The sequence below is a fragment of the Acipenser ruthenus genome, chromosome 13, assembly GCF_902713425.1.
Source record: "Acipenser ruthenus chromosome 13, fAciRut3.2 maternal haplotype, whole genome shotgun sequence".
NCBI lineage: Eukaryota > Metazoa > Chordata > Actinopteri > Acipenseriformes > Acipenseridae > Acipenser > Acipenser ruthenus.
In genome coordinates this window covers 8230486-8255618 of record NC_081201.1, presented here as the reverse complement: position 1 = coordinate 8255618, position 25133 = coordinate 8230486, and the positions used below count along the sequence as shown (strand labels likewise).

Below are 25133 nucleotides of genomic sequence, written 5' to 3'. Positions count from 1 at the left end.
ATACTGCATTTAAATAAATTTGAAGGTAGGAAGGCATAGAGGATTTAAATTATTTTAGCCTCACTCCCCCAGCACTTGGTCTCAAATTGCATACTGTTAAGGTCATTTTTTGTTGTGCTAGACATATTATTATTATTATTATTATTATTATTATTATTATTATTATTATTATTAACTAAATGAGCAGCACTCAGCTGGCACAGAGTGATCATATTAATGTATACATAATCATTGAGAACATCAGAGGTGGCTTATTAAAGGGCATTAGGTTTAATAGACTACAATGGAGAACTGAAAGACTAATAGCCCTTGTATGTGGCGACAATCACTAAATTATTGTCAACTGCAGGGCTGCTTGTGATCAAAGATATTCTTCTCTAAGCTGTGTTGCTGTCAGTGAATATAATAAACAAGTAATTAGCTGGCCTGAGAGCAGCTGTTAATGAGTATTGCTAGAGCCCTGTGAAATTATTTTAATTTTTTTTATAATTTTTTGTTTTATATTTCACAAATGTCATGTTTTAACTACATATGTATGTTTTTATTAAACTTTTGTTTTTAAAACACTTTGACAAATAGACCTCACACAGAAAAATAATTTAGTTACCATAATTTCCCGTTAGCGGCACTAACGGTGACATACGTGAAGTCCCCCACTCTTTTTAATTAACTGCCTATTTTACAGTAAATACTGCTCATGCCCTCTAAAAATACAATAAGATCAAATAAAATATATATATATATATATATATATATATATATATATATATATATACACACACATACACATACACACACTGCCCTACTATTGTGGGTCTGTGCTAATAACTGCACATACAGCTACTCATTAAATAAACCGATAGTATTGTATTTCAATCCCGTTGCACTGAAGTAGGGCTCCAGTATACAACAAGCTTGGGGTTTCTCAGTATTTAAACACTAAGCAAAGCAGATTCATTCATTAAAATCCATTCAAAACCAAAACAGCATTTGATCCAGTGCAAAGAATTACCATACTACAAAATAGTGTACAAGCAAACAAGCCACATTTTCCCCAAAAGGAATAAACAGCTAATGATGCCTAACGACAGTATCTTTCGACTCCCATTCCAGCCGACAGTTTCAAAATTTGCACATCATTATTTTGTCACCGTCAGCTGCATACATCCCCTCATGCTCAAATTTTAGAAATAAATGTCTCTTCTCTTCCATCACAATTTTCATTCCCAAATGACTCGTTTCAAATTATATATCTGCGCAAGTGCTAGTCAGAGCTTCCGTTTCCCTTCAGACCGTGTCTATGGTAACGACTGAGCCTTCACAACTACCATCGCAAGTATTTATTTAAAGTATTTTCTGTATAAACCTCACAATTTAAAAATGTCAATGTGTTTGTTTTATAATGATTTTTCGTGTTATTTCTTTTTATATTTGCATTTCGTTTTATATGTTACATTTTGTGTTATTTCGTTTTTGCGAAAAATACAGGGCTCTAGGTATTGCTCACAGTGCTTCTAAGTTTTTGTACAAGCTATTCATATTTATATATTGTAAATTGAAGCTCAGGAAGGTATTTACCCGGATGATCCAGTCATTAACTGAGACAACAATGTTCAGCTGCAGTTGTTATCAGACACCTGAGAGAGGGATATTGCCTTTCTCCTGAACTGAAGAGTTAAAAACTGCAGACATAGTTTTCATTTTCAGTGTTACAAGTATTAATAAATACATATTTGAATCAATCCTAGTCCAGTTTCTGTTAATGTTGTCTGTACATAAAAGAACAATGTTTTAAAACTGATAATACATCTCTTGTTCACTTTTAATAGCTTTTGCTTCATCTCCAGTAGAACTAATTGCAGAACACTAAAGTTTTTCCAGTATTCAAATCAGTCTGCAATGAACGCAGTAAATAAAAATCCCCTCTTTTGCTTTATCACAAAGCACCACGCTATCCATATATAATTGTATACTGCTGCTATGTTTACAAACCACTGACAAATCATTAATGAAAGAGAGATTATGTGTTATCTGATTATGCCTACTTCAAAGAATTTGAGTGCTCTCTCTGACACACAGACACATACACTGTGCTATGCTGGTGTGGGGATGTTGAGTTTCAGCTTGTCTGGATCACCCTAAATGCCAGGGTTGAAAGGTTACAGTCACATGATCCGAATGCAATGAGGAGGGCGGGTAGTCCCATCAGTTAGGATTCTCCAGACAAGATCAAAGCAATTCAAGTGACATTAAGTCATGGTTTTCAAATTAAGCTGGTGTAAATATTGTTTGACAGTGTGTGCATATCGTCTGTTGCAGTTTGGAATATATACAGTATATATATATATATATTTTTTTTTAAATATAACTTTTGGTCTGCTACACGTCTGTCCTAAAATATGTGATGTTTATGTTTAAGTGAGCTCTAAAGTCACTACAAATCATAAAAAAGACAACAAAACCTGTCATATTAATAGCATAATAATTTCTTTAAATATAATATCAACCTCACAAAATATCGTTCTTTTCACCTAAATTACAGCTGGCATTCGTCACACTCAATTTTGAAAAAAGCAAGGAAGATACTCCCCAGATTTCGGAGTCAATCTGCTCCCAGTACCGCATCAGCTCCAGTTGAGCATTGTACTCAGAGCACTCAGACCCACTGAAACCCAAGAAGTGCAACAAGTAGCTGCTGCACAGAAGCTTGGCCTCCCTTCGGATGATGAGTCAGACACAGGATGTGAATCAGACTATTTCAGCGATTTTCTTTGTATAATATACAACCATTAAACTGATTTGATTAAACGCAAATCACAGTTCTTTTTTCAGCCAGTCTTGTATTGCAGGGGCCTTGATGCTCTACAGAATCAGTGCTGAAATACAGCTCCTCCATTGCGCTAATGTACTTTGTCAGACACTACAAGCAGACCACTGCTAGTCTAGCACATGCTTATACCATGCCGAAATGGGCCAGAATGCACCATTTTAATCCCCTCCCACAGTCTCCCTCCCTCGATGAGATTGGTGCTCCTACTACCTTGTAAGTGCCACATACTTTAAAACAGATTGAAAACCCTGTTAAGGTTATTTACATTTTACCATTTTACAAGCCCTACAGTGAGTTCACTAACATCTGCTTCAAGCCTGCATGATTCTTTGCAGTTAAGACAGAATTTCAACAAAGCTGAGTTTGTAAATACAATCTGGTGGCTGTGCATCCTCAAGTGGGAACCAGCAGCTTTCTAGAGATCATCCAAAGATAAGTAAATGGAAGTGCAAACCCTGGCTAGGCAGAACTTAACTGTAGGACATTTAAAGGAAAATCTCTCTCTCTCTCTCTCTCTCTCTATATATATATATATATTAGAGGTCGGCACAGGTACCCAAAAACCTGGGTACCTGTCGAGTATTAAAATTACCCGACCTGGGTCTCTTTACTACCCAGGTATTGATTATTCATTTGAGAATTTAAAGAAAGTGTAAAAATATGACAATGCAGTTGTAAGCGCGGGTCTCTGGCCAGCGTAATTCCAGATAGAAAAATTAACAGAGGTAGTTCCAGATACAAAAATGTAACAATTTACTATCCATGTATAATAATAAACACATAAACACAATATGTTCACTGGGAACAAAGAAACAGCAAAGTTGTAAATGACCTCTACCGCTAAATACAGTACCACTGACTTTGCCATCTGCTTAGCAATCAGTCCCAATTGCACACACACGCCGGCAGACTGTTCAACAATAAATAAAAATATAAATGTCTGGCTGGCTAATCAATCAGTCAGGTATCCTCCCTTACCACTCAGCCTTTGTTTCTAAAAAGATGCCCGTTTTATTGTATATCAAAAGTTAATGTAAACCATTCTTTTCAAGTTTAAAAGCACAGTATAAATAAACATACACAATATAATACATATATTCATTAATTTTGGCTGTCTTGTTCTTGTTCCCCATCATTACCTATTGCTTGTGGAACTTAATTACAAATTATTTGAACTGAGGAAAACATTCTGCCACTGTTTCAGAACATTTTCATGATGCTTTACAGATACAGGTATCTCTTACAGAGCGTTCCCAACTAACTCATTTATCATGCCTTCTGCAAATAAACTTGAAATAACTCATTTTTTTTCCACCTACAGGTAGTATACCTTAACACATAATACCATGTATAGTAATTAAATTAGAAATACATTGCTACTGGAGTGAAATGTGTAACACAGTGGGCTTTACTTGCTTTGAGGTTCTGCTAACAGATGCTTTTGCAGTTATTATTATTATTATTATTATTATTATTATTATTATTATTATTATTATTTATTTTTTAGCAGATGCCCTTATCCAAGGTGACTTACAATTGTTATAAGATATAACATTATTTTTACATACAATGACATTATTTTTTTTACATATTATTTTTACATACAATTACCCATTTATACAGTTGGGTTTTTACTGGAGCAATCTAGGTAAAGTACCTTGCTCAAGAGTACAGCAGCAGTGTCCACCACCTGGGATTGAACCCACGACCCTCCAGTCAAGAGTCCAGAGCCCTACCACTGCTCCACACTGCTGCCCACTGCTATGCAGTGGTGCTGGTTTCTTCCATTTACTGTACAATGAATCTTTGACAGGGTCTGGAAATTACTGTATATCACCAGCAGAGGGCAGAGCCCTATTGACAACTTAGAATTAATTGTGCGACTTACTGTATAAACTGGATTAGAAGAAAAAAAAAAAGTACAAATAGGCTCTAGTCAATAGGGCCTCTGCCTTTGTTTGTAAAAACAATGAAAACCTCTCTCAAAAAGAAGAGAAAGTAATCCCTTCTCCTTAACAATGCAAGAGAAGTTCATCTACAGAAATGTATCCTGAGCCTTAATCTAACGTGCAGTTTCTAATTTTATATTGTACATTGTATACTGTTTCATTGCTTCCAGGGTGCATCGACAGCTAAAATCTATTGGCAGGTTTGTTTAATTTCCCTGCACATTATCTATGTTGCTATTTTTGCTGCTTATTTGCTCACAGTAACACAAGAAAGCAACAGGGATTATTCATACTGGCTGGTTAAATCCCCTCTGCCTAAAACCACTCAGTTTAGTGTGGAAATCAAACAAATGCTTTTGTTTCACCCGGGGACCTGTGGGGGCTGTATTTTGCTAAAGCAGTAAACCCAAACACTCTGCATGTAGGAAATCATAATGAAACTACAATTCCTCTGCTTCCTGGGGACTTTCATTTCTAGTTCATGCTGCAGGCAGTATCACAATAGTGAGATTAATTCATACAACTGGGAGACACTGGACCAACAAACAAATATTCACCACAAATAGAACGGCATAGTCCACGAATATACACTCATACATTATGTATGTTTAACCTTGATAACACAGCAAACAAGACCCCTTCCTATCATACCACAGGGATCAGTATTAGGTCCTCTGCTCTTCCTAATCTACATTAATAGGAGTGGCAAACACCGTTGCAGCAGCAAAGGTCATTCAAAATGATCTAGACAGCATTCAGAACTGGACAGACACATGGCAAATGACATTTAATATAGAAAAGTGTAAGGTTTGCACACAGGCAATAAAAATGTCCATTATAAATACCATATGGGAGACACTGAAATTGAAGAAGGAATCTGTGAAAAAGATCTAGGTGTTTATGTTGACTCAGAAATGTTTTCATCTAGACAATGTGGGGAAGCTATAAAAAAGACCAACAAAATGTTCGGATATATAGTAAAAAGTGTTGAATTTAAATCAAGGGAAGTAATGTTAAAACTTTACAATGCATTAGTAAGACCTCATCTAGAATATTGTGTTCAATTCTATATTTGTATTCTAGTGTTTTAATCAGTACTATACTACACTTGTTAAAAAGCATGCAACTATAAAAAAACTTCACATCTGACAACCTGTTTTACCTTTTTAATTTTTAGAAATAGTACAATATTTCACCACCAGGTGGCACTATGTAAGCATCCTATTTGTATTCGGCCCTGGTTGTATTCCAGTTTGCACCTCAAATGCACACATGCCAGGTTTTTTTTAATATTATTTATTTATTTGTATGGGAATTTAACCCATTGAGACCTAGATCCAGGAAAACATCAATCAATTTGTATCTATAGCCCAGGGTGCGAATGCACTTTCAAACACTGATGAAGTTGATCTTTGGCCAAATATATAAGCCAACTATTTGATGAATAAGAACCAGGTTTAATCTCCAGAGAACAATGTATGGAAGATTATCTTTTTGAAACACAGGTGTTCAAATTCTCAAGAGAAGGAGATCTTAATAAACCACCACATGAATCACAAGACAATGCATGTGAAGCACTGCATTACACAACACGCTGGCTATCAGACTGAGACCCAAATGCAGTACACCATAGCAGCTGCTGGACCCCAGAGCACAATATAACTAAATATAATGGTTCTCTTTTTGAAACCAATAAGCACCTAATTGCACTATGCATTACCCTCTGGTTCCATATGTGCTAGCCCTATTCTACTCCCGTCCTGAAGTTGCAGTCTCCTAACTTTGAAAATGAAAATGTGGGACTAGTTGCTGGAGTTTCCCACCCAACTTCAGAAACAAGCAATTGTTCTTGATCCCAGCCCTGTCACAGCTAACTCTGTACATCAATATCTGAAAGGATACACAAACAAGTTTTTCCAGCTCAAATGGGGTCAGGTATTATCGCTTCAAACATCAAACACATATCTGAATAATAGCAGCTAATTCAAAGATAATGCTAATTCAAAGATGACCTATTGTAGTACGAATCATGCATGACGAATGCAATCGTTGCCTGTCCGTCATCTTCACACAAACTGCAACCAGGCAACGGGTGTGAGGAGCAATCTACGCTGAATAGTTTTTTCAAGAGAAAGGACATGCAATTACTGTATTCAGCATTCTTTCCTTTTAAATTTCTTTACTGTTTTCTTTTAAACATACCTATAAAATTAGTGTTGGTGTAATATATATATATATATATATATATATATATATATATGGAAACAGGTTTGTTTTGTGTGCTTTTTGGAGTCGTTATGCTTGATCAAATGATTGTTTAAAGACGGGCGCTCGATTGAGACTTGCTGCCTGCCTGTCTTCTATATGTGTCCTTTGTGCGTTACCATCGTTGGTAGCATCACATGACCCGTTTGTTTACGTTCTGTTTTGTGTTTAATAAATCCTGCACGCCTGTGCCGGCGTTTCAACTCCAACTCCCAATTAGCTCTGTCTTGCAGTGCAGTTACCCACACACGTGACACGAGTACCTAGTCACAATACCGTTTAAATGTTGATCAATGTGAAGGAATCTTCATAAAAGTACTATATATTGATGTTCAATTCAAATTTGCCGTTTTGTCATTATTCGGATACAGAAAAATGCCAAACCCTATTATAGTGAACACCCGGATATAACAAACATTTCTCCAGGTCCCATGGGGGTTCGTTATAGTGAAGTTACCCTGTAGTTTAATCTTAACTGTCTTGCTGCTTTTAAAAAAAATATATATATAGGAATTTAACCCATTGAGACCTTGATCTCATTTACAAGGGGGTCCTGTCAACAAACATGTACAATAAAACAACACAATATCATGTGTGGCACCGTCTTAATCATTTTTGGAGTATTAAGCAAAGGGCATTCACCCAAACATGTGCGGATCCTTAACCAGGATCAAAACATTTACAATTCACATTTATTCCTTATATCATGGTTAAAAGAGTTAAAAGTTTTTGGGAGCCAATAGGCAAAGAACATTTTACCCAAACATGTGCCAACCCTTGGAACGACCAGGTTCCCAGGAACGCAGATTGGTATCATACCTATTAACAAGCAGTTAAATAACAAGGCACCGATCCTTTAAGAAGCTTAAACGCAAAACAGTACCAATGATAAAGCCTTCGGTCTGTAAGTGAAAGCCAGCCTAATTTTACAGACATGTCGCAGTGATGAGTCAAGGTGGGACATTCTAATACAGCATGAGTTGTAAAATACGTCTAGTTTATGTAAAGACTGAGTAGAAGTGAACTGGTAAATGTAAATCACCATAATCAAGGACAGGGAGAATATTAGTCACCAATTTTGATCTGCTAGCCTGAGAAAAGGTCCTATTTCTAAAATGGAAGCCTAATTTAGGTCTTACCTTTGAAATCAGTTCATCAATATGATGATTAAGCGTAAGATGCTCATCAATCCATATGCCTTAAGTATTTATAATAAGGAACTTTCTTTATTATCTCACCTTTCAATGTAACAATAGTCCAAGATGGATTTTTATACTGCTTTCTATTAGAACAGAATAACATAGTTTGCGTCTTAGATACATTACATCTTAGGTAACACTGCCTCTTTTTTTTTTTTTTAAATTGGTCGCTGGATACTGGCCAAAAACTCCCCGAAGACCAATTTGTGTGGACAAAACTCTCCCAAAGTGCCCTGCATCATGTTCATTGTTTTTTACATTTATGACGAGGGAGATATTTCAGCTTGATTATATCATTTAGCACCGTGCAAAAACAGACCAAATGTGCGCCATATGGGCAGGATATTGTATTGCTTACATCCAAAAAAACCTGGCAAACCTTAAAAAGTGGCAGGGAATCAAACAAGAAATTCTCTGGGATGACAAAAGCCAAAAGTTTGTTAATCAGAAATGTTTTCTTTTATTGTGTGTTTTTCTGTTTGATTGCTACTCTTGGGAGTGTAGATAAGTACGCAAAAATATGGTTCCTTTTTTTTTTTTTGGATGGATTGAGTCACCTCTGCAAAAAGTTACAGGTTTACTTGTAAGTTGATAAAACAAAAAACAAAAAGCCATACAATTCACATTTTTACACATGTGAATTCTGTTTTATTAATTTTTTAAAAAGTTGTTATGAAATGAGGGGGCGTGAAACACAATACAAATAGGTAATGTGTTCAGTTGTGTTTAAGGAAATGTCTCATTGCTCTCTGTTATGTAAGAAGAAACATTGTTATCCTGTCATCAAACCCAAGCCAATAAGTGAATGCCAACAGCAGGGGCATTTTACAAAACACAGATTATTTTTTATTATACAACTCCTTTTCACATAAAACAAAGACATATTATGCATGACTAAACACTTAAGCAAAAACAGAATAATGTACCAAACATTAATGTACTATGTATATTGCAAATGTAAATAAAAAAACATTCTTTTCCTACTTTAAAATTAATACATAAACTTAAGTATAAAATTAAATATCAAAAATAATGCTGCAATTTGCTTTTTTGTCTGATTAGTACGGAAAGTGAGAATGTTCAAGATTAGTGCAAATCGAGGTCTGTGAAACCAAGCCATGTCACCTTTTTCAGTAGTTTCTCAGGAATAAAACATTCGAGTAAGTACACACAAAATGCTTTTATTAAGTTTATTGAGCGCCTTTTTGTAGTAAGACTGCAGTTAACTTCTTTAAAAAAACCCAAAAAAAACACAAATACTTCAGTTTAAAATATGTTTGTTTTGCACCAAGTCGATAAATGTACAGGCTATGTTCCAGCAATCGAATAATGATTAAGTCTGGGATCTGATCTCACAAACCACTGATGAAAGAAAAAGTAAAATACAGAAACGTGTTTTCTGAAAGTACGTATGTTTGGACATTCAAGACATTCAAGTACAGTCCTGATGTAAAGGTTGATCTGATATGATAATCTTACTGCAGGTTAACAAATAGCAGAGGATATTAAAATGAGCAAACCAGAAAGAATGAGATGGTAAAATGCAGACCGGCACTCTATAACCTGCCAATCACATCGCTTGACTACTAATTGTGTGTTTTAAGTGCCTTAGTGACATTAATAAACCAGGCGAAGACAAACCCAGAATACCGCTAACACCTAGAAACAGCTGTCTACTACTCAACTTAATTTATCCTCTGAACTTGAGACAACAAAGGTAAGGATCTATCTTGATATCTTATAGCACCGGGGTAAAGATCAGTCAAATAAAGCTATAACTTTTATTTCTACAAAGCCGCTCCATAAAATTAAGGACAGCAAAGGGTCACTATCTCGTGGGTAATAAAAGAACCATTTCCCTCCCGAGAGTTGACTTGTGTCTGAAGGTTCACTGATTTTGCTGAAGACTGGCCAAGGTAAGAGCAAATAAAAAGTGTTGATCCCCTGCTTTCAGCCTGTCACAGAGATAAACTCTGTATTGTGTCACATATTTTCAATTTTTCAGAGACGCTAGTGCGTCAGCCCAGCCTAAACCTCATGCTTTCTCCAAGGCCACAGTGCATCTGGAACATATTGCCTGCAGATTGCATTGATCTGGGAGATATGAAATAGAGAGCGCTCACCTCTGTCAGTGTCACGGTTTGGTTCAATGTATTTCACAGGTTGCTCGAAGCACTTACTTGTGACAGGCAAGAAGAACAGCACTGGCTTGAAAATCTTCACTGTAACCAAGGGCTAAATGTTTTTAAAGACATGTACGTCTTGCTTGAAATTTTCATGATATAAACCCACCATTACATCAGTATCTGATTGCAGCAGACTAGGAATCCACTTCAGAATATTGGTCCATAAAGACTTAATCTTATAAAACAGGGTACAACATGCTTTTCATTATACAGGAAAAGTAAACTGCTATTAGCTCTTAGTGGATGCACTTCAAAATCTAAAGTAACTCTTTAGGGTTATTCAAGAATGTCGGTGGTGCATATATAACAATAGTTAATGTTATTTGAGGGTCTTAAAAGAATTATGGGAACATGTTCCACACTTTTTAATGGCAAACACTACAATTGTGGTTTCTTTCAAAATAATTTTTTTCTATAATACATCTCACTTGATGACCAATTTATGTAATTGTGTTTTTTTGTTTTTTAAAGCAAGATTCAGATCAGAATGGTCTTCAAACCCATGATGTACATGCATTTTGAAGATTAGTCCCTTGTATATTATTAAGGACATCAAATGCCCTACTTATCTTTACAACACTACAATGGTATGTTAAATATCAAATAGATATAATTAATATGTAAATGTACATTTACAGGTTTAAATGCAAGATCCAGCCAATCATTGCCGATATTCCTAGAGACAGTAAAATCCATGCTGAAGACTGTAATTGGCCTGTCACAGTCCTGCTATTTTCATTGTGTAATTAATCTGTAACCTTGTTCTATGAAAGGAGGAATATTGTGATCTTTACTGACAGGTGTCCTTTGCTTTGGTATGAAAATACTTGTTGAACAATATGACTTTCCATTTGATAAAAATGGCCTCACGTTTTTTTTTTTATTATTATTATTATTTTTATTATTCTTTGAGAGCAAGTCATTCCGTCTAAATACGGATACTCTAAGGCAAGGCCAGTCTCTCTCTTTTTTCGAATACCTGTCAACCTCAGGTCACTTCAATTCCATTTTCTGAAAATGACCGATTACCAGTTTGGTTTGCTCTAAACACTATAAACACTAGCTCGAGAGCAATTGTCATTGCACAGAAAGTGAAAATCTGTAATTATATGTCAATGTGGAAGACTTGAGTGTACAGTAATATAACTGGCATGATTATCTTTCTAACTAGAAGATGCACTATGTTATATCCCCTGCAGTGCATCGATCTCATAGTACATATAGAAGATTTGAAAGCTTTGAACAATAGTTTAAGTAGATGGTGCCAAATTCATAATTTCCCTGACAAACCTGTGCTATTAGATTCATCTCTCTGCAGAGGGGGTTTGAGTTAGGGAATGGTACAGTATAGACAAACCCATCTCTCTGCAGAGCGGGCTTGAGTTAGGGAGTGGTACAGATAGATTCATGTCTCTGCAGAGGGGGGTTGAGTTAGGGAATGGTACAGATAGATTAATATCTCTGCAGAGCGGGTTTGAGTTAGGGAATGGTACAGTATAGATTCATGTCTCTGCAGAGGGGGTTTGAGTTAGGGAATGGTACAGATAGATTCATATCTCTGCAGAGCGGGTTTGAGTTAGGGAATGGTACAGATAGATTCATATCTCTGCAGAGCGGGTTTGAGTTAGGGAATGGTACAGTATAGATAGACCCATCTCTCTGCAGAGCGGGTTTGAGTTAGGGAATGGTACAGATAGATTCATGTTTCTTTGCAGAACAGGTTTGAGTTAGGGAATGGTATAGATAGATCCATGCCTCTCTTCCTGAGATTACCAACAATAGGCGTAATTGGCATTTCAACCATGTGTTGACCACCCTGCTCATCTTGAATTTTTAAGGTCTAAAATTCTTTTCTGAACCAGTTTTCCAGTCCTTTCCTTTGAATCATTTTATAAACATGTCCCTGGGGCTCTCAGGAAGATGTTATATTAAATGGCTGGAAAATGAAATGGGCAGCTAAATGAATTATGTCACAGAGCGGTTACATTGAACTTGGATATAGTCTGTCAATGCTAGCTTTCCAACTTGAAAACTATCATTATTTAATCATTTACTGAGAATGGAGCAGTAAGCATTCAAAAACATAATTTTAAAGAAAAAAAAAAAACGATCTTTAGGATCAGCATCAGAAGTGAAAACAGTAAATAACTCTTCTGTCAAATGAAACCATTTGTATTGTTGATGACTAATGTACTTCTGGTATGTAATAGTACTAGAACAGCATTCTTCAGGTTCCTTCTAACAGAGTGTTCAGTTTAAAGTGATAATGTTCCATCGGCAACTGAAAAGTAACAAAAGCTGTATTTTAACAAAGGTATGCTTACAACATCCTTCGAATACCAGCCTTTGAATATCTGGCTATCTTGAATAAAGCAAACAAGGGCATAGATATGTGCTTTAGAGCTTTATATAAATAAATATAGATATGATCCATTGATTAAATATCAAATTAATTATTTTGACTTCAATACTTGGCAAGGACATAGACACGCACCTACACTTCTTAACTTCCAAGACATCTGTGAAACCCGTGAACATTTAACAGTGCAGAAAAAAAAATCTGAAATGTAGATCTGAAATGCACATACCCAAACAGCGAAATAGCAAATGCATCTGGATCAATTTGACATGGTTTCCATTCAAAATACACATTAAAGAAAAATCAACAATCTATAGAAGAACGAAACACATTAAATAGAAGCCGCCAGGGCCTCTGTAATTAAGGGCCATGCACACATTACACCTAAGCTGCTTCCTTCTCTGAATAAGACTTCAGTATCCCTGCCAACTGTCTTTACTGCCTCATGTTTGCTAACATGCCAGTCTATCAACAGCACACAGCTTCCCAGCTATAATCCTCTTCAACAAACCCAATACATGAAAGGCACTGAACACACAGAAGTGTAAAGTTTATCTTTTACTCACTGTGCTGTCTTCTTTATTTATGCAGCCGCTACAATCAGCTTTAGGATCCTGAAAGAGAAGGGATTTATCATTATTTCTGTAAGGCAAAGAAAAAGAAAAAAAAAACACAAACACAAATACTGCTGTGGAGTTATTTTACAGCAGATATATACATGCAGTTATGTATGATGTTATCTAACTTCTGACACATCAGTTTACATAGGGCTTCTGTATTTTATTGATGAAGGCCAGTTATGGATGGCCAACCACCGCAACAGACTTTTTGTATTTCAGTATTATCCTGGATAGTCTTTTTGTAAAGTCACTATGTGCTGAGAGAGTTAAATCGTAGAAGTTACAGAAAGGGAAACATCATATTTCAAGCACTTTTACCTACAGATGCAATTCTTACAAAATGCACCAGAGGTCTCTGCATCACAACAGTGAAATGGAGTAACAAAAAGCAATGCTTATAGTCACTGCAATGTGATGGATTCAAAGCACTAAAGCACCACAGTTTGGAAAGAGCAGCCTATAACAACTAACAACTCTATCACAGATGAAATGTGCATCTGAAAACGTGGGTCTCATTCAGTAACAGAAAGCATACTTTACTGATGTGTGCAAAAACAAATAAATGAATCAATTCAACATGTTCTTTAGTGTATACGATCCTTGACTTTTTTCAAGTTTTCCCTTCCTCCAGAATGAATTAATTCAATATGAAATAATATCAAATGACAATACATTCCACACTACATAAACACAGTTATGACACAGTATTTACTTAATAATTTACTATCATTGATATATGGTAGACATAGATCAAATACATGTCGCTGCCTTCGCTAAAGGAAGTCCACCTTCCCTAAAACACGTTTCATAATATATTCCTGTACCACTGCTGTTGAGTTCTAAGTCTTGTGCTCAGGGCCGCCGAGAGCCCCCCCCACCCCCCCAAAAAAAATTATAGATCTTAATAATAGAATAATTCATACTGTGGTATAGATTGTGCAACTTTAGGGTTATTTTAGTTTTTAAAAGTCTTTAAAAAAATACATAAAATTGCTATGCCTTTTTTTCAGCTTTTTGGTGTAGTAAAATATGTAATGCGAAAGTTCAATTCACTGCGTGAAAGGAAGTGTTTGACAGCGCCTGGATACACAATCATTACACAGAAGCACATCGGCTCGGTGTGCAGTACGGGAGTTTTTCTTTTTAATGTGGTGGTGGGAATGCAAAGGACCTTGTGCAGGGCTAGTTGTTTTAAAATATTTTATATATATTAAAAAAAAAAAAAAAAAGTTCCCCCTTCATCAGGTCCCCCTTCAGGGCGCTGGGCCCCCTTCGAGGCGTTGGTCCATCGATCCCATAAGGCCACTTTTAGATGAACTAAATGAAACTCTGAGTTGACACCTTCTGTCCACCACAAAGTAATTAACAAGCACATCCTCAATGAAACTTGGAAAGGAGAAGTAGACAAGCACAAAACTGTAAAACAAGTCTGTGAATGGAAGTGGTGGCTTGGGGCTTGGTTACAAAGGACAGGCTGCCCTACCCTGGTAATACCACTGGGGTAATGTATTCTATACAGGATGTCTACTGCTGTATTCTCTATGTACTCCATCCCATCTGAATGTACCCTTCTTGATACAAACAATCAGTACTTCCCATTTGTAAATGTAAGGCAGTAGGGCTCCCAGCTAAAACTGAACAATACTTTTACTGTGCAATACTCCATCTGGACAGCAGATGTCAGTCACTACTAAGATAAAAGCCAAAACAGTAACCTGCTGTACTATAATGACAGGTACATTGTTAGAATATAACGAGGATGAACATAGACCTATAATTTAAAATGTATGTATTCATCAGAAATGATGTCTGTTCATGGGTCATTCATTTATATTATTAGAAAACATGTGTTATGCTGCAGTCACCAATAATATTGCAACATGCATTTTTCACTGAACATTATCCCAGATTATTATAGTCATGGATTCATTGTAGTCATGGATGCTTCATTATAAAATACTGTATTACCTTCTGCCTAATGTGCAACCATGTGTTATTATTAGCTTCCAACAGAAATAATATACTGAGCAAATGTTCAGGGATCAAATAAAACAACTAGAGCAAACAACAGAAAAAAGTTGTTGTAAACATTATGATTCACTGCGATGTTCTGAACAGTTTCTAGGCTTGACTAAAATAAGCTGGGAAATTATCATGTTGATATCATCAGTAGCCTGAGTTATTGAGCTTTATTTTAGATGAACATGGACTTTTCTATTAAACTATCATTTATCATTTTCACTTCATGAAACTTGCTCAATAACATAATCAATATTGTATGAATCTGATGTATTTAAAGCATTTTCAGCCTGGTTCAAAATCAGCTGTGTATTTAGGACACAGCACTTCCAGGACCTAGGCCATTCATTGTGTAGATCCTGTGTATTTTTTACGGGACATTGAAGGCACCAGATGAAAATATCCTTGCAAGTACAGTAACTTCTGCAATTTATAAGTGCCTTAAGGGAACCTTAACTACTAAATCTTGAATGATAAATGAAAGTACTCTGCAAGACTCACAGATGAGCAGTCCCACAACTTTATAGCAAGAGCCACCCATGCCAAACAGAGTTAGAACCATGCTGTAGTCACCCAACAAGGTTTCGTTGTTTATTTGGGCACTGTAACAGTAGATGAATGGATACTTAATGAATACAGTTAGAACAGTAAGAATACAAAAAGCTTTGAAGGTATTAGCTTTAACTTATGAGTTATGTAAATAGTACATTTTGATAGCTGTCAAAACTCCTCCAAACTGTTGTTAAAGAAACTTTACATAACTCATGTGTTAAAGTTTGGAATAGACTGTGAACAAGTTCCACATTTTCTTATATGTTGGAAGCTATGGACATATGAAGAAAAAAAAAATCTATAAACATGCATTTGTGTTTGCTATAAAACGTGTTAATAACCAATGCACACCTTTGAAATGGAATCAGCAATGACATTGCTTGACCACACTTCTAGCAATAGCCTTATCAGCAGGATATGTGCAGTAAGCCTTATGATACTGGACTGTCCAAAGTTTTTTTTTGGTAGCTTTGACAATAATAATTATAGTTCCCAAAAGCGCAGGATTAGCCAGTAAGTACATTTTTTACTGGCTGGATCCAATGTCCAATTATTTTTCCACCCAAGTAGGGAGTTCACTTCACCAGATGGCAAAACTGACCCAAGAGAGAGTCAGTCCAAGAGTTGAGAGTATAGCCATCACCCAGTCACTAATTTATTATGCCCTTTGATGCTTAAAACTTAAAGGTCTTCGGTCCTGGCAACGTGTTTCCAACATGGCGTTTACAATCCCCTAGCTCTCTCCTGCCAGGGCCACAGGGACCCTTGTATACAAAGCCAATAAAGTAAAGACCTTGAAGCAAGACCTCGACTGTAATTACATCCCTGCATTTTTACAACTCTTCATTCTCTCATTGACAGAGAACTCATACACTAAATAATACATTCAATAAAATGCTTAAATTAGCCAGGTAAGCGCCATCTAGCAATCCTAAGTAGGAGGCATCTGATGACATACTAAAAGATTAATGCAGTTTAAGCTATCCAATTTCATAAGACTTTGCATCTCTATTTAAAGACGCAGCAATCTTTTTTTTTTTTTTTGCTGACGATTACGTTGGCCTAGTTTAGGATTTGCAGCTAAATTAAATAATACATTGCTCAGAATCGCAGGCTGTCACAGGCGGTGCTAATATTGTTCAAAGTCTGCATTAGGGAAGAGATTAGGGAATGAACCATTTTTTTGTAATGAGGATCAAGAGCCATGCCTATGCTTTCTCTCAAAGGAGGTGAAACACACTTAATGGACTTACATATTAGGTTGGTTACATGGTAGACCATTGCGTTTTAATCACATTTATTTCCAGGATGGGCTCAGAAAAACCCTAATGCAAGATAACAAGTTAGTAAGAGATAACAAGCACATACACATTGTCTAATGTAGCAATGATTCAGTATTCCTGCACAGTCATTTACACTGTCTTTAGAACTTGTAAATTAGAATCATTCCACAGCTGCAACAGCTTGGGCTTGCCTAGGAACTAATCCACTGGATGTTTCAGGAATCAATATATTGCAAAGTCTTCAACAGAGCTTGCTGTACTGTAGATTGGTATCGCCCTGCCCAGGAATCTGCAACTGGATTAATGTCTACTGCAATGTTCTTTTCTAAAAGGACCAGGTACTACCAAAAGGCCCATACCTCTATCCATGAATCAGTCTTAGTGGATTTTAACATTTTCCCCAAAGCAACATCACACACCAAATGTAGGGATTGAAGTGAGGGGAATCTAGAAAAGCACAGTGTAACAGCGATTCTGGTTTATAAGATACAAATATGGACCAAACTGGAAATGTATTCCCATCAGAGAACCTTCTAAATATAAAAATACCTTCTAAATAAGTTACATACAATACACTGACCAAACAATTATAGTGTGTAGGGCCATGTGGCTCCTGATGCATTGTTTGAGTGGAAACAGGTGTCTGCCTGTATCTATCTATCTATCTATCTATCTACACACAGTATATAAAATCATAAAGAGATTCTACAAACACATGATAATCAAGTTTTGTGGGCTGCGGTGTAAAGGCATTAGAAGATATTTTTTCTTGCAACTTGGCAGCATCAGAAAATACAAAATACTGGTAAGGAAAGCTGAAAAAAAAAAGGGGAAGAGACACTTTTATGAAAAATGTCCTATCTATATGGCCTTGCATATTTAGTAGCCTACTTCATTTTTTTATATATTGGTAGCAATTAATGTATGGCTTAGCCTTTTCTCCTTGAATGTACAGATTATTAGTAGAACACAGATATTAATAGTGTGTAATATCACTCCAATCCAAGTGTACATTGAACTCTGTGATCTGTTTCTACCATTATCCATTATTAATGAATTTCTTCAAGCTGTTAAAATTTAAGGGCAGCATTTAAAAGCTCCAAAGCTGTGTTTTTTTTTTTTTTTTATTCATTTTTCATTCCCTAACGTGTGTTCCAGTGACCTTTCCTAGAAAACCCTGTGAATTGTATAACAATCGGTACAGAAACACGTTGTTTGCCAGTAGAGCAGACATCCTCATTCAGTGGTCAATCACCCTATAGGATCAGCTATAGAAGGGCTACACGAGCAAAGCTAGTTCTTGTGACTAATATAACACAACTTGACTATATCCATTCATTTCTAAACTGGGTAAAAACAATCAGAAGTACCAGGTGTTTGTTTTGTTTCCCTGAAAGATCTCAACAAATACAACCTAGTGTTAGTACTGCCTTTTTTCTAGCAACTGGGTAAACAAGATATTTTCGATTTAAATGTTGTGTGTCTTTTCAAGGTCTTTGATTGTAATTTGCCTGCATCTCTAGGAAAGCTTTGAAAATGAAATGTGCTTCATCTTCAAGGTTTCACAGCAGCTAACGGAGAGGTAGATAAATAAATAAATCAGATTTGAAGTAAACATTGTGTTGGTTCAAACAAAGACCGAGCGCTTCACGGTTTTGAGTGGGATAAAAACAAAATTGTCATTTTTTTATTTATTTCTTTTTTTTTTCTTGTTTTCCTTGGTTGGAAACTAATTAATAACAGCCAACAAGGAATAAAGGAATAACAACCTGAAAAAAAAAATCTAATTCCACAAACCAAATATTATTGAATGTCATGGACCTAGGTAAATGTGAGCGGAGGGTCTTGTTATTTACCAAGCCACTAAGTAAATAGTGACCGGCTTCCATTGCCTCCAATTGCAGAAGCTAGGCTGATAACTGATTTCCTCTGAGTTTTGAACCAGCTCACAAAATGAAAAAAAAAAAATTATATATATATATATATATATATATATATATATATATATATATATATATATATATATATATATATATATATATTAACTGTATATAAATTTACAGCAAACACAAGGTACTAATGCACTTTTTACCCGTTACATTGAAGGGTATAGCTTACATAGCAACCAATCACACATACATCCTTATCTGTGATTCCCAAATATGTATGCATGAGCTGCCAAGGTCACCATGCCAGGACGAAAGATTTTGGACAAATAGACTTTCTCTAGTTTATTTTATGCTTTCTGTTTCATTTGACTATTTTAAACATAACTTCCTTCAAAATCTCATGAGATTACAGCTTCCCAGTGAGAACGGGACCAAAGAAAAAGCAACATATGCTGAGATATATGTTGTAATTGCAACAATATATGTTGAGATCATCTTATTTGCACAATATCTAGTCAAAGGCACTGAAAAGGTGACGTGCCTCAAAAGAAGTACTTGAAATATATCTATAGCTTTATCAAAAGCCATCTCAATCACATTGTGTTCATAGAGCTGGAAGCTGGGGTAATGTTGATGCCAAGTGAGGTGTTAAAAACTCCTACAGCCTCCCAGACTGAAGAGATCTGTTATTTTTTTTGCTGGTTCATCAATACTTGATTTGCTTTCTCTACCACTTTATGCCTATATCTGCAGCTTCAGACTACAGCACCCTTCTCTTTTCTAATATTAACCTGCCTCCCCTCTAGCCTTTGCTTTCACCGGTCTGTTCCAGCAACTATAGATACAACCTTCTCATGTGTTCATTAATTTCTCACCTCCATATGTCCCCACAATTGTCTATCTACACTATGACATTCACCTGTATTTAACATGTTTAACTAAATACATAAATATGTGGCATTGTTAGGTTTATATAAAAACTGTATTTTTGAATATTTCTCTCGTTCTGTTCACTGACTGTGTGCCTAAACCAGGGGCTATTAACTCTGGTCCTCAGGGATCTCCAATCATCCAGGTTTTTGTTCCAACCAGCAAATAACTGTTTTTTATTAAAATCCACTGGTTTGCATTGCATATAGCATTCTCCCATGCCCTAGACTTTAGTATGCATTAGGACATTTAAGCGTTTTATATGCAATATTAAGCAGTGTACATTTAAAAAAAAAAAAAAAACTATTAAGTGCTGGTTGGATTAAAAACCTTGACTACTGGGTGTCGCCAAAGATGAGTCCCTGTCTTAAACAATGACCTAACATCACACCTGGAATGTCTGACTCTTTGACCTTGAATCTTACTCTCTGGGGCTGTAAATCTCACTCTTAAGGAAAGCCAACCCTTGTCATCTCTGATATTCCCATACACAAAGCATGCAGGGCCACTATATATATATATATATATATATATATATATATATATATATATATATACATATATATATATATGAACCACACTTTATAGTGACAATTGTATAGTTATTTTGAAATCAGCACTTTTTTTCTATTTCTTAGGCCTGGAATGTAATTATATATAATAATGTATGTAATTACATATCCAACACACGTAAAATATATAGTTTCATAGATAATGCATGTTTCTTTTGTGCTTATGTCGCGTTACAGCAACAAACAACATCTGTTGAGCCTCTAATAGCAAAAAATGACATTGGTTGGGCGTGTAGCTTCTCAGCCAGTAGTTTTTTGTTTTGTTTTGTTTTTTTTGTTTTTTTAAAACACTGCACAAAAGGTGAAATGAGTACAAATATATATCTTTTTACTTAAAATAGTTTAAGCCCTATCAAGACCCTTATAATACAAAACAAAACCATCAAAACAAAAATAGGGGAGCAACAGAATGACAGAATTTAACAGAATTAAATTTGAGAATGACACAAAACTTGAACAGGAACCGATTAAATCCAGCAGTGCAGCTCTGAACGCAGATAGCACATGTAGCAGTCACAGGGCTCCAAATCAAAACAACAATAGAAATCAGAAAGTATTTCACACATTTAAAGGCTGTATAAAAGTTGTATAAAACACATATTGGTGGCAGTATTGTTTGAATCCCAAAGCGCAGGGCTGTCCTGAATTTCATATATATACAGCTATGGCCAAAAGTTTTGCATCAATTTTAGGACTGAAACATAATTAAACAACAAACCAAAAAACAAACAAACAAAAAAACCATATATGAACATAATTTAGATCTTTTATTTAACATAATGTAATCAAAGAAGCTACAAAATGATATTGCAAAAGTCTGCCGGAAGCCATGTTAGCAGTACTGCTTTTCATATTAGATTTCGAAATGTTCAATTGTTGTTCGTGAAGTATAAAACTACAAGGAAACCTACAAAGCAGTATGTTATTCAATATGTTATGGTAACATTATTCAGCAGGTTTCATTCGACTTTATGAAGCACAATGAGTTAATTCTATACAGTGATGCAAAACTTTTGGCCATATCTGTATATAGCAAACTATTTTGGCTTGCTAGAAGTGTACGGATATGACTGATAAAATGGAAAAGGGTAACTTTACCCTAGACATATAAAATGACCACAAACATTTTTTATAATCCCAAAGTGGTCAAAAAGACCCTACAAAAGGCTGCTAATTCATCGTTAGATGACAAAGCTAACTGTAACTTACTGTATGTGGACAAAAAGAAGACAAGGGAGGTTGTGCAGGCTGGGTCACTTGTACACCTATGATTTCAATTTTACAAACCTTGTTAAGGATGAAATAAAGGATGACATCATGGACCATGAAAAGTGTACCTAACTAGCCAAGAAGGATTGGCAATTGTGCTGTGAAGACAGCGATAGATAAGGGAAAGCTATAGTATATGTACTGCGAGTAAATTCAAAAGGAATTACAATGCTTCCGTATACAAAAATGTAGTCAACCGTAGTGTCATAACAGTATGGGAAAGCCTAGGAAGTGTGCAAAATGATCAAATTGAATTTTCACAGGGGTCAGGTTGTTAAATCCTACGGAAATGCACAATCTTTCTAAGGGGATTGGAGTTAGCTGCTCTACTCTCTGCCTCTTGCTGGAGAGGAGAGAGATGCCTCAAGCAGTGAAAGTCCACTGAGCGTTACTGTGCAGTGCAGCTGTGCCCTGCCACTAGAGGAAAGAAAAATGGGATTGAAAAAACACACACACACAAACCCACGCACTCACACTTTATCAAATCGGTTTTTATTAGCTGAGTATAGTGTAGAAGCTACAAATTAAAACACTGTACATTAACAATAAACACATTTTGTATGTATGTTTTACAAGTTATTAAAGAAAGGAAATCATGCTTTACCCAGTAATGTCAAATGTTAACTTTTCTTTAGAAAATAATTGATATAACTGTAGAGACTAATCTTGGTACCAAATATTTTTTAAAAGAGGTTACTGTCTCAAACCCAAAAAGTTGCTATGGGCTTTTGAGGCTTCTTTGCAACCACGAGATTATACAGTACTGTATCATGCTAAAAGCTCTACATCCAATAAGATACAAACGTTCTGGTATGCCAAGAAGGAAACAACTCAAAATTATGGCATTCTTTTCTCAGTACTGACCATCATTAAAATGCTCTTGTGTAATAAGAGCACTGAGCCCTAGCCCCCCCCCCACACACACACATACACACACACACACAAACACACACACATACACACACACACACACACACACACACACATGCATTCTGATGCCAAAGTGCTGCTGCTGCTACCTTCTGTCAGATTTTTTCAATGACCTGTGACCGGTTTCCTTATTCCCCAACAGGTCAGGACATCACTCACTCACTCCCAGCAAGCCTATCAAATGGGACTTTTTTTTCTGAAGCCCCTCAGTGACACTGGGGGGAAATCAAACTCTGAATAATACATTCAATGAGCTACTTAATTAGCAGGGTGAAGGTGAATGTGAAACAGCTGAGCCAAATAATGAGATGTCAGGCTCAGCAGCTCAGTCCAAGAGGGGATTTTAATGCTCTGCTCCTGTCAAAAGGAACTGCAGGATTTTTCAAAGCGATAACATTAAGGGGAAGGGGGCAGGAGAGGGTCTTATTTTCTTTTCAGTCTTCCTGGAATCATCATATTTTCTGGTGAAAAGGAAAAAAGCTTTAAATGGAATTAATGGTAATGATGTAAACTTACAGAGCATTCCAAGCATAAAAAGACAAATCATTGAGTTCAAGAGGAAAAACACATGCTAGAAGCTATTAGGAAAAGTTTTAGACAAGAAAATGCTGTGAAGGTAGCAGAAAGCATTTTACTCTTCTGTATTGCAGTGGATTGAAAGTGCTGTCATCATGACAGCTGGTGAAAATGTACCTGCTAACATTCCCAGCAAGTCATATCTTTTAAGATCGAAAAGAAACATCTGAACATTTTTGCAATCAAAACTTTCGTGGAATTAGCTTTGTGTGTTCATTTTAGCTGTAATATTACACAATGTTAAACCACCCCATTCTTATCCCTATTGACTTCAGCCCTTCTTATCTCTCTTGAGTTTGAATTAGGCATATTATGTTGCTTATTTCCTGAAAGCAGGAGAAATCAGATATCTAATTCCGGCCTGTGTGGATACATTTTCTATCCATGTACTTTTTTTTCTAAAATATGCCAGATTGTTTTGCTATAAATAATTTAAAAAAAAAAAAAAAACGCATCTTCCAAAGCCCATTCATCAATAAAAATCTGTTTCCATTTGTATATTGATACGCAACAGTATATCCAGAAGCTAAAAATAGATTTTGTTTTACATTAGCATTAGACGTGAAACATGTAGTTTCCAAGAAACAAAGAAAAATCTATAGTATGGTGCTTTTATTATGAGTCCTCTTTCTAAATCTTAAGCCTTTTTTGTGACAACAGTCCAAATAAGAACATATTTTCCATTGGCAGAAAAAAATTAATATATTCCACAGTCGTACAAAATATCACTGACTTTCATTTTCTAAGAACTTGTCTAACCCACATATAAGTATATTACAATCTGATTTGTTAGACCATTTGTAAAATGGCATATGAAAGACAGCATATGAAATACATAAAACAGAAACCAAACCTTGAGGAATCCCGCTGCTAATATGTAGCTGTGAGGAACAGATTGTTAATGGTGACAAATTGTGTTCCATTCGACAGATATGACCTACACCATTATAAAGCTGGTGAATGCCTGAGGCTGAAAGTTTCTCTATTGTATGTTCAACCATATTGAAACCCTTTGTCAGGTTCACAAATAATGTTTCCATCGACCATGATCCCTCATCACTGTGCCCAGGATCCCACATCCACTTTGTTAAATAAAAAATAAAAAAGACAGATGTTAAGTCTTACTGGTATGACATGTTGAGTGTAAAAGTCCAGTACTGATTCCGATCTAGTGGGCATAGCTGAAAAAAAAAAAAAAAAATCTGTAACTGAACCATTACCGGGGTATATTCAATTGATCTAAATGCTAATGCTGCAATTGAAATCCCAATTGCTATACACATACACTGCAGAGATTCACATGCACTGTTGGAGATCATGAGATCAATTGACTAGACTCATTTTCCAGCATGTGGTTTCTGGGATTTCTCCCCTTTGGGTTGTAAAACATATAATCGTACAATGTTTTGAGATATAACAAAATGTTCCCATGTCATTCTGATGTCTTAACCCAGTATTGAACAGAAAGACAGACTGGTCTTCACGTTGTAACGGAATATGGCCTCCACAATAAAACTATTTTCACCCCCTTAAAATTCTAGTCATAATTCTTGTTTCTGCAACCAATTGTGTCAGTAATTACATTCAAATTCAGTAATTGTCATGCACGGGGAAGATACAAATAGCTCTTATCAATTTCATTTGGTATCTGGTTAAATCTTTCCACCCCAACTTCACCTGTGAATATAGTGTCCTTTGGGGAAAT

At 35.8% G+C, this 25133-nt stretch overlaps 1 protein-coding gene across 23 annotated transcripts in view; it reads right to left on the bottom strand.

Moving 5' to 3' along the window:
* The window catches only part of LOC117418161 (RNA binding protein fox-1 homolog 1), a 790080-nt gene that overhangs the window by 402600 nt on the left and 362347 nt on the right, over positions 1-25133 (bottom strand). For 21 of the 23 annotated variants that reach the window (XR_009330819.1, XR_004546784.3, XM_059035607.1 and 18 more), the window contains one exon: positions 13355-13402. Coding sequence is in view for 19 of the 23 variants with exons in the window: in XM_059035607.1 (XP_058891590.1) it covers positions 13355-13402 (48 nt within the window). In the remaining 4 variants the exon portion in view is untranslated. Of the gene's footprint in view, positions 1-13354; positions 13403-24553; positions 24610-25133 lie in introns of those variants that run through there. The other 2 variants (XM_059035613.1, XM_059035614.1) reach the window with 1 other exon arrangement.